We start from the raw sequence: 11,143 nt of genomic DNA, 5'->3' as shown, positions 1-11,143 counted from the left end.
GCCTCGGTTTCGGGCTTCGACCTCCCCCCAATCCAACCTTCATCTTCATTCGACCAGTGGATCCTCGTATCAATTACAGGCTTCCGTTTAGTTCCCGTAGCATCGCCAGATGGATCGTCGGAGGCCCTGACGTGCATCCGTCGTGGCTTAAGATGCCTCTGTTTCTTGCTTAAAAGCAGGCAAGAGAACGTCGAGGAGGCTGTTGAAGCCATGAAACGGAGCGGTGAACTCCCTGAGCTGAGAGAGAGAGAGAGGGGACGGGATGTGTTCAAGTGATTGGTGAAGGTTGAGGGTTGTTTTTCGCTTGGTCCCTTGGCGTGCTTCGGTTCCACTCAGATTATGTGGTGCCCAATTTTCGTAGTATTTGCAAAAAAACGCCTGCTCACAAGTCTCGTACTCGTCATCACATCATCATTCAATAAAAGAAGAGGGTTAATTACACGTAAGACTTTAATTAGGAGCATCCAACGTAATGTGATTCTATTCCTTGCAGATAGATCACTATCTGTTGGATAAATTCCGTGGTACTTTAACCCTCTCGTAGACTCACTAATTTCATCTGTGAGTAACCTTCGCCAAAATTTCACCGAACAATAGAGCCAAAGAAATTTCACCCACAAGTCTATCTACCGAAAATAAAAATTTGATGCTACAGGACGTCTATCTGCTATTAACCCCGCCTTAAAAAAAGAGAAAAAGAAGAAGAAGAATAAAAAAAATAAAAGGAATAAAACAACTGTCTAAATGGCGCTATTTACTAGATGGTATATCAAAACCTCCGTGATCCTTGCATCAAAGATTCACTTCTTCTGCTAATTAGAGTAAGCAGTCCGAGTCCAGAAGTTGACAAGTAAACGGGCATCATAAGTAATTTCTCAACAAGGAGACACAGCAGTCAGGAGCTTCCATTGATCGGACGGCTGGGATTTCAACTGTAGCAAGTAAAAATATCAACAATACACCAAGGAGCAAAATATAAGGCCATATAATATGCATATCACAATATCCTGGTCTTCAAACTGGTGATATCACTTGTAAACGTTCTAAACTACTAAACTGCAGTTTTAGGCTTTGTGCAAAAGCTTGAAGAGGCAAAAACCCAGAAAATTTGATGATATTCACTCCAAAATAATAATAATAACAATCACTTCTTTTTCGTAAAGAGCAAAAGAGGCATCGAGAATGAGTTGAAGTTTTTTTTCCTCAAAAGTACACATCTGGTCTTCTCTGATACACATGTAAGCGCCTTGCGCACGAAAAAAAAATCTCAGAAGTTACAAGACTGGTAAATGAAAAACATGAGCAAATTTCAGCAAGAGGCAGGGGCAGAGAAGTTGCACCCGCAACAGAAGCAGCAATACTAGTAATGGGAGGAAGCAAAAGCTGCAGCAGCAGCAGAGGCAGCAGTGATAACAGTCAGCAGTGGCGGCAGCAGCGATAGCAACAGTTGTGACATGAATGAAGAAATGCAGTGGTGCCTTGCAATCAGCTTACAAGAAGAGCCAGCATTCAACTAAAAGTTAGAAGAACTGACATGGGGTATACATACTTAAGAACCTATACGATAGACGAATTAGAAATAAAATATATGATTTCTGAAATATGATTCTAAGACGTAAAAACCTGCATGGGAAGTCTTAATTTAGTTGAACTGTGAGAAATTGGGAGCTGCTAACCTTGAGGGGAAGTCACAAGAACTGTAATGAAGAAAAAAGTTTATAATAAAAGCACACATGCAACAAGATGCTTTTTTGCCCTTTTTTGTTTTCTGGTGTGAGAAAACACGATGCACAGCACTTGAAGCAGTTACTTACATGTGACTGTTAATGCATACACACTGTTTCCATTTTATTTTATTTCCCTCTAAGTAGAAGGATGGAATACCATCCTTGTTTTCGCTAAGATTTAAAACAAAGTTTCATAGTCTGATGAGTGATGAGTCATAGAATAACGAATTATGCAGTAGCATATCAAAGTACAATTTGAGTTAAGGTTCAATTGTTAAATACGCTCCATAGTACACGTCAGCCTGATATTACAATGCTACTTTGTTATCACTGATAGACCTACATGCAAACACTCATTGGCTCTACAGAATAGTCCCCTCTTGCTAGCAGCGCCCGCACACAAAAATTGAAGTATATTCTTCTGTGGAGCTTTTTAGACGTTTGACTATGACCCTATTTTAATGGGAGAAGTCGGTGACAATGACGATGATAATGATAAACATAGTGATCAATGCTGGTAGATTTACCTATAATAATGGCATATAACTATAGAGGTTTATGTATAACGGTTGTGAGAAAGCACTTTATAATTCCTTATATAAACAAGCTTAAAGTTTACTCCTTCACAAACTCTAACATGGGGTCAGCTTAATTAATGATTGGCACTATTCATTTTGACCTACACATTGTGAAACACTCGTGGGAAAAAATTTGTAGCATCAAGATCTAACTCATTCATCTATTGGTTGAAAAACGAACTATTTTTTCTTGCAAAACCAAAGGAACAATTTGATTTATGACATAAAACTTTGAAGTCATAAATTTATGACATAAAACTTTGAAGTCATAAATTTAACTCTTATGTATGTTTATGATATGACGGGAATGATGAGAAAAATGAAAGGTTTGGATCATCAACTGGGCGGGCCATCTAGGTGATGACGAACATAAAATTTGTTCCTACGGGAACCATAATGCCCTACCCACTGCTGTTAGCTGCAGATGCTGATAATGTTTACAATTATAGTTTTCCTATGTGTACTTCCTTTGCAGCTTCAAACAAAAGCCATTTTGATGAAAAACACCAAAAGATATGATGAAGAATCAAAGATCAGTCACGCATTAACATACCATAAACTTAACACTAACAGTATTGACCAACCTAAATATATTACTGTAAAGGCAACATGCTGAGCATGATTTCAGTAATTATTAAGATTATAATTTTGCACTCACAACCATTAGCAGCCCGGATCCAGTTTCATGCAACTATGCAAGGAACACTATGTTTTGAACACATGAAATAAGAATGTGAAAAAGAATCGAAAATTTTGCTCAAACCTGTATAGCATATGTAGACAAAATAATGCAGGAAGTCAAGTCTGATTCACTTTGTAATCTTAGAGGCAGGCGGGTGATAAAAGCGGCAAACAGTTCGATGGCAAATTCCACGACGAAAATCACGACAGACTTCAACTTGGTTATCTACCACCTATAAGAGCAGCAACCAGATGCATCTCTGACATGCATCAAACATAATAATATAGAGGACAATGATATTCTACATCATTATTATCTATGAAAGTGTTGTTTAGATGAAAGTACCTTAGTTTTTGATTCAGGATGAGCATATTTACAAGAATCTCGTTTACACATTTTGTTTAAGAAGTCTCTGCACACTTGTAAAATTTCCTGACCTATATAAATATTAACACACTATTATGAAAAGGAATATAATAAACAGAAAGATATCATCATTATAAATAAAAAAGACTAAATTATAGGAATTAAGAATATATGTCTAATTTTTCAGGAATTTATATTAAGTTTTGGCATGTAATAGCAGCAGAAGAAAAGAGATGTGGATTTGCAAGATCATCTTCAATAAATCAGTTAACTAACTCTGAAGGAGAAATTGCAAATAGACTTGCATTTGCAAAAATAATGTTTACTATAGAACTAAAATGGCGAGCAACCAACCACAGTTGTCCCAGGAAATGATAAATACTGAAAATTTTGAAAAAATAAATATTGATCTCTTTGAACAAGGATGGAATGGCCTGGTTTGGTTTTAAAGGTGGCAATAACGATGATCCTCCTCTTTATGGTAGCTTACATAATTCAGGAACAGAAACTTTTGGGTCAGAGGCAAATATTTAAGAATAATACTGACATACTCATTCAGAGCTAGCAAAGATGGATATATGCTTTTAACCTTCCCAGAAAGCACAAAGTAAAATTGTCCATGTAACATGATTCCATGTGAGAAAGTACTGCATAGCCTTTTTTGTTATGGATGATGAGATTTAATATGCTAAACCATAACATTTTGGGAATACTGTTCTTTTAAAAGCACAATTTTTTTGTATGAAGGAAGCTAATCTAATTGCCATTTCAAAGGAAAGGTAAAAAACAAGTTTCTTCAACAAGGACAAGTTCATAATCTTTGAGCAAGGTATTACCTTTTCCAGTTTGAGGTGGAGAACTAGGACGTACCATTGGTCTTCCACATTGTTGTAGGGGAGCCTTCAATAGAAAGAAATTTTTACTGTTTAGATTGTGAATCACTTACCTTGGTGATTATAAGTGGAGAAACAGGTTGGTATATCGCAAAATGCAATTGATATCAAATATCATTAACATCAATGGATTCGGAACAACCTTTATGATATCCAAGAAACAAAATAAGAACAATTTTATAAAAGATAAAGATATCATTGCTAATTTTCTGATAGCTTCAGTGTGTTACAACTTATAACAATTCCTTATTCAGTAGTACGCTTGAGTAAACACCACATGATATACACCTATTACTTCCTTTGAGATAATGGCTAACGAAAATGGAAAAGTAAGTACAGCTGCAGAGTATTCACCCAGTGTGGTTCTTTTTATGCAAAAGCCTATGAAGCATTGAGACCTAGTGTTTTTACAATCAGATGGGATGAAATAAAGAATAAATGTCCTCTACTGCTTTCATTTCTCTACGCTTCTCTTTTCATATTCAGAAGCCCTAACTTATTGGAGATAACAGGATTTTTCTGCAGAAGTTCAATTTATTCCCATTGCCTCATCCTACCCTAAAGTTCATTCTTCTCAATCTTGAAGTTTATCCCTCTCTATAACACTGGTATTGCAGACACTTAGTTCCAATCCAAAGAACCTGATTAGAATTCTCAGCTTGTCCTCACCTTGCTGGAAAACCAGTACAGTAGCTACAACTTACTGGTTAAATCCTTAAAGCATCACAATTTGAACCTTCTGAAACCTAAATCATTTCTTAACTAGTCTATCAATCCAAAGCAGATTTAGTTTACAAAATTTTCCTTCTTATGTAATAGAATTCTTATTAGCTGGTACTAAGAAAAAAATCTTTGAAGAATGACTGGATGTAATATATTAGAATATGTATGATTCCACATCAAAGTTTAGGAAGGCAATACATAGAAGATGATGCATGATTCCACATTAAAGTTTAGGGATACAATGTATAGAAGATGAGGTATGATTCCACACTAAAGTTTAAGAATAGCAGTTAGGAAACTGACGCCCCAAAAGAGAGCCAAGTCCTCACATCATGTTATATAACATAAAGAGTAATTGTGCAACGACAACCATCTCTAATTTAAATTAACAGGAAAAAAATGGCCTTTTAGGTATACTCCCTTCAAAGTTTTCTTATCTCGAAAACAGCTTCAAGTCTATATTATTTATATATATTCTAGAAATCTTCCCTCCCATATAGTCCAAAATAACATGCATGCAAACAATTTAATGTCAAATCAATAGGATTGAAAAGGGGCCATTGAAGGAGGTATATCAAAACAAGGAAAATTCAGGTGGGTATATCTTAGAAACCAAATAAAGCAAGTTCAGTGAATCAAAGAAAGAATAAAAGTAAAATCTTAAATAACAGATTAAAGTATAAGGGAACAACTTACGTGAGATGTCTCTGGAACTAGAACATGAGAGTACCGACAAGTTCTCCGTTCGCAATTTCCTCGTGAAAAATCTTGGCAGACCTTTAAAAGAAAATGGGAAGAAGAAAATTGAAATTATAAAACAATAATACCATATGAACAATGAATATTGAAATCCAGCAATAACAATCAGATACATGTGCAATTGCTCATAATTATTATAACTGTTGGAACAAACCTAAGGTTATTTAACAATTTTCACTTTGGAGATGATATCATATGCATACACTGGACTATCTGAACCAGTGTAATATAAAAACTCTAGATCAGAAACACATACAAATTAAAAACAGTTCAAACATAATTGAAAGCACGCCATTATGTAGAGAATACTTATTTATAATATCGTAAATGTAGAACAAGAATGAAAGAACTCCCAGTAAGAATTCCCTGTAAATGTAGATCATGAATGAAAGAATTCCCTGTAAATGTAGATCATGAATGAAAGAATTCCCTGTAAACACAGATCAAGAACTAAGTTGCATGGGAACAGGTACGGGTGCGGGCAGGTACGGATACGAGACACGGCAAATTTGTAAAATGTAGGATACGGGGACACAACTACATAGATATATTGAAATTAGTAATTTACATGAGATCATTAATGTTTTTCATTTAATGTTGTTATTAGAATTAAAATTCCTATCACAATTTTATCATTCTTCCATTATGTTGATTATTATAAGTTGGAAACGGCTCATTTTTTAACTAGACACTCAAAAGACCCTTTCAAATCATAGTTTTGTACATGGTTATGGGCTAAAACGAACCCGACCGAAGTCTACCGAGTTTCAAGGAATGGATAAAAAGTGTAGGATGAGCGTCCAAGAAGTATATGACAAGCGATTTAAATTAAACACATGTCATATAGTTGGCACGTGTCTAAATAAAATAAGTGTATGCATTTATCCAAGGAGTGTCCATGAAGTTTGGGTAGAGGAACGCGTCGGGTACCTGTCCAATACGGGTATGGCTTCATGATAAAAGTATCTTGGTAACATAGATCAAGAATGAAAGAATTCCTGTAAAGGTAGAACAAGAATGAAAGAAGTCCCTGTAAGCAATATATGATTAGGTATATGTGACCTGTTGTCACATCCTGAGCCTGAGAGCCGGTCTGAACAATGTAAACCGTGGGACTCACTGAGTGTATCACATTGTTTGGCTCAAACAACTGCTAAAATCAGCTAGCCAATGCTACCCTTGAATCTCACAACTTACCTTGCCAACACTATCTCACTCTAGTCACCATCTGATCTGGGACTAATATGTTAGGATGTTACACCTGTAGGAATGGACATGGGATGCTGAGCATCTCAAGATCAATAAGAGGTTCTGTGCGAGGCAACTTAACAAGGTTAAGACCCAGAACATGGTATTTTCTGTGTTTTTTTAATATATTCTAAATGTGCATTACATAATTTCTCAATGAAAAATAATGCAAAACTATCAAGGAAGACAACTAGTTTCCTATGACATGAAACTTTAAGATATGAATATGTGAACAAAGTCCAAATCACAAGACCATATCCAAGGATCAGTTTTGTTTTATGCCAAGAAAGTCTACAATGGGAGTTACTCTTCTACGAAGTTGATTGGTAAAGAAAAGAATGAGTGAAGAAATTCAAATATAATTTCATTGATTCATTAAGATATATAACTAGGTCCATAGAGAATGTTTAGCTGCTGAATCACGAGATTCACCAACAGACACCAACTTTTTGCTGGCTCTTTTTCTAAAATTTAGCATGTCAATTTTCTATAATTTCCAAAAATTCAGCTACTTGATCTCATCCTAGTGAACCTGTTGAGACTCTCATTCTAAAATCCAACTTGATGGATGCTCAGGATTAGATTCTTCACATGTCTGTCCTCAAAAAAATAAAATCAACCTTAAACTGCATTTGCCTGGACCTGGAAATTTGCAAAGGTGCACAAATTCATTAACGCAAAATACCTAAGCATGTAAGTGAACAACAAAAGGTAAAAGCTTATAATGAAGCACAGGGTAAAACTGGACCCATGTTCAAATGATAGAACAGACATCAGGTTAAGTAACAAAGCAGCAATATCTCTTACAAGGGACCAATATCCATGTCAAATAATCACAAGATGTGAATTCAAGAAAACCTTTAAAATAGAACTGTGAACAAGTAACACGGTAGAAACTTAGGATGATCAGACAAGCAATATTGCAATGATAATAGTAGTAGAATAAGAACTGACCTGAGGCATCTGAGGAACTACAAAATGAGAGTACCTACAAGGTCTATGTTCACATTTTCCCCGTAGAAAATCCTGGCAAACCTTTAAAACAATTGGCAATAGAAAGTTAGAGTGAATACAAACCAAAACCAATAACAAGGTAGAACAACAGAAACAGACATGAGATCAACAGCATTGCTATCATAAATTATAAATGCCTCAGAAGAAATACAGGATGCCCTTACATATAAATACAGCACACCATGAACATTAAGGTAAAGCATGGCAGAATATAAAGAAATAAATATCTAAAGGAAAAGTGGATGACGGTAAGAATTTGATGAGCAGAGTGACACTAAACAACCAGATTACAAAGAGAGACAAGAAATATGGCATCTGGGTGTGGTACTTTAAGCTAAACGAACTGTACAGAATTTATAATAACTATGTTTTTCTTTTAAGCTAAAAGTTCAAATTGTTTAGAGAATCAAGCCACTAGAAAACCACTGATGTTGTGCAATTCTATTCACCAGAAACAATGGCTTGAGCTCTGCAAAGAGGAGCTAATAAATATAGCAAAGCATTGGTAAAGTATTGGAAAAAGAATTAACCTCAGGTATCTCAGCAGCCAGAACATGAGAATACCTACAAGATTTGCGCTCACAGCTTCCACGTACAAAATCCTGGCAAACCTTTGAAATAATAATTATCCAGAATGTTAGCAAATAGATAACATTATCCCACCATATGACATGGATTCTCAAACAATCAAGCAGAAATACTGCAGGAAAAAAAACATGAGATTAAATGCATGGTTTCCAGATACTATGACTTGTGTCAAATGTGGAAATAAGATATTTGCACAGATATATATGAGAAATAGTCTCAAATATTAGGAGAAATAAGATGCAGATAAAGTAACAATGAAAAAAGAGAAATGCATGCCAGAAAACATGCAGCAAAGAAAAGCATAGCACTCGAAAACATCTAATACCTATCCTAACAAGCTCTGAGATGATTCAGGCACATGAACACAATGAGTTTAAGTTAAAAAGTAAAAAAAGAGGCTGTTTACTGAACAACTTGGCAACATTAAAAATTAAAAAAAATAAAAAACTGTTTAGAAGAAAAAAGGGATGTGAGGCATGATAAAAAAAGAACTACAAGGAACTATCTACATACCAAAGAAAAATGAAATGGTTACAAAGAAGAAGACACCAAATAAAAAGTTGAAATTTTGGAATAAAATGAAATATAAATGGCAGAAAACCTGTAAAGTAGAATTTCTTATCAAAAAAATTTTGAAACACTCTTACTTTTTCTGATTTTATCCACCAAAAGGTAGGAAAATGTCAAAAACAATTTAAAAGAAGACTGTAGATCAATTTCATACAACAGCACAATGATCGATCGGCATGTGGTGTGCAAAACGGCAGTTGCTGGCTGATCTCAAACATCGACCACGTAGGAAGTCCTTACAGACCTGAAATAAGTATAATTCATAAAGAATGTAAACAGAACCTCATACAATCTCATAGCATAAGTGATGCACAACTTAGAAAAATCTCTATCCAAACAGAAACAAGGTGCACTATATATGTGTTACACACTATACTGGTCCAGAAATAAATATGCCCATTCCAACTATAAAATTCTATCCTACTTGACACAAGCAATTACACTAATAAATAGGCTTATCAGCCTTAAATATTTATACTACAAACATCTGATTCCAGGCATGATAACAAGAAAACATTTAAACCAATAACACATACCGTCTCAACTTCAGAATGCTCTACCCCGATCGCCTTTAGCAGAGACCTAAACAAAGACAGTAGTTAATTATCCTCATCAAATTTCCATCTTAAGGGGGAATAAGAGGAAATCAAAAATTGAACAATAAACTGAAATTTGAGGGGGGGGGGGGGGGGTTAGAAACAGGTGAAAGGGCACTTCCCACTATATTAAACCATAGCATGTAGGTTCCTTTTAATTCTATCACCACCCTTCAAAGTTCCTTTTTCAGGTATCTAAGATATCTCTGAATTGTCAACCAATGCCAACTGCTCTGATTCAAGTTGAATTTCCGAGTATTTTTTTAAAAGGGTTACTAACTCCAATCAAACAAATTAATGAAGTAACTACGATGAAAAAGTAAATAATTAGGTTGTAATCTCATAGGCATATAAATAAGTCATTGGATGGCCTAAGGTTAGCAATGAGAGAATAAGAACTTACGCAGAGCCGGAAAGAAAAAATAATAATCAGAATCTTGTCCATCTCAACAATTAAAATATGAAATTTTAGCCATCATCACTTCAGTCCAAACTCAACCAAAATTTAATGACATGTTTATAGTGTTCCAACCTGAAAATCCCTCTAAATTTTCAAAATTTACCATTTAACAAAGGCTAATCATCGAGGAGTGAAATAATTAACGGTATTTCTCATTGCAAAGGCAACTCCTTTTCAAACCAGATATTCGCAAGACTAAAACTTTAGAAAATCAGGGGAAAAAATAATTCATGAAGATAAATACTGTTGAATGTGAGGAGGAGGATGATAATAACGGCACGTCCTCCCTCGATAGCACTTATTCCTCAGAGAATCAGCACAAGCAATCACCTTATCCCTAAAAACAACAGCCACAATCAAAGTAAACCCTAAAAATCAAATTAAACAAGAGAAAAGAGATCAAATTACTTGACGACGGCGACGGCGGAGTGAGGGTGAGCGAACTTGCAGTCGATCTCGGATCGCTTGCAAGAGTTTCGAGTGAACTCTTTGCAGACCTCGACGGCGAGATCACTGACGCGGCAGCGCTTAGAGGAGGCTTGTTCGCTATCGGAGGAGGAGTTTGGCGTTTGAGATCGCTCGCGCTTGCGAGGAGCGATGGGGGAGGAGCTTGGAGAGCTTGGGGTTTGAGATCGCTCGCGCTTGCGAGGAGACATTGAGGACGGGAGAGGGGTAGAGAGAGAGAGGGAGAGGGGCAAAGAGTTTTCTACATTTATTTATTTTTTGGCTTGGCAAAATGGCCAGATATATTTTGTAGACACAGGTTGATAAATTGGTATAAATTTTTTAAATTTTGTCAAATTAGTATATATTATGTAGTCTCCAGCGTCATATACCCCTTAAGTTTGGCCGGATTGATTTTTTCGGTCATTTTTCTCACGTGACGGATCACATGACTCTGACATGGACTCCAACGTGGACTCCGACGTTGGCAGTAGT

General features: G+C 35.8%; 2 protein-coding genes across 6 annotated transcripts in view; both read right to left on the bottom strand.

The window, feature by feature from the left end:
- LOC109830825 (NAD(P)H-quinone oxidoreductase subunit T, chloroplastic) overlaps positions 1-512 on the bottom strand; it is a 1,636-nt gene extending 1,124 nt beyond the window's left edge. Inside the window, exon 1 of the mRNA XM_020398187.1 lies at positions 3-512. Within this exon, the coding sequence (XP_020253776.1) occupies positions 3-212 (210 nt within the window). The 5' untranslated portion in view covers positions 213-512. The remainder of the gene's footprint in view (positions 1-2) is intronic.
- LOC109830271 (zinc finger CCCH domain-containing protein 28-like) lies at positions 609-10,905 on the bottom strand. 5 transcript variants are annotated; one of them, XM_020397487.1, is made up of 11 exons: positions 10,613-10,905; positions 10,449-10,541; positions 9,685-9,730; positions 9,303-9,392; positions 8,521-8,601; positions 7,931-8,011; positions 5,666-5,746; positions 4,190-4,253; positions 3,333-3,424; positions 3,069-3,219; positions 609-932 (listed from the first exon to the last, which is right to left on the bottom strand). In XM_020397487.1, the coding sequence occupies exons 1-10, from the start codon at positions 10,858-10,860 to the stop codon at positions 3,115-3,117; spliced, it is 981 nt and encodes a 326-aa protein (XP_020253076.1). In that variant the 5' UTR covers positions 10,861-10,905; the 3' UTR covers positions 609-932; positions 3,069-3,114. The 5 variants fall into 5 exon arrangements, with proteins under 5 accessions (XP_020253076.1, XP_020253075.1, XP_020253077.1 ...); XM_020397486.1 differs by lacking the exon at positions 609-932 and adding an exon at positions 1,097-1,489; XM_020397488.1 differs by lacking the exon at positions 609-932 and adding an exon at positions 1,097-1,486.

Source organism: Asparagus officinalis, chromosome 2 (genome assembly GCF_001876935.1).
Source record: "Asparagus officinalis chromosome 2, Aspof.V1, whole genome shotgun sequence".
NCBI classification, from domain to species: Eukaryota; Viridiplantae; Streptophyta; class Magnoliopsida; order Asparagales; family Asparagaceae; genus Asparagus; species Asparagus officinalis.
This window is presented reverse-complemented; position numbering and strand designations above follow the sequence as displayed.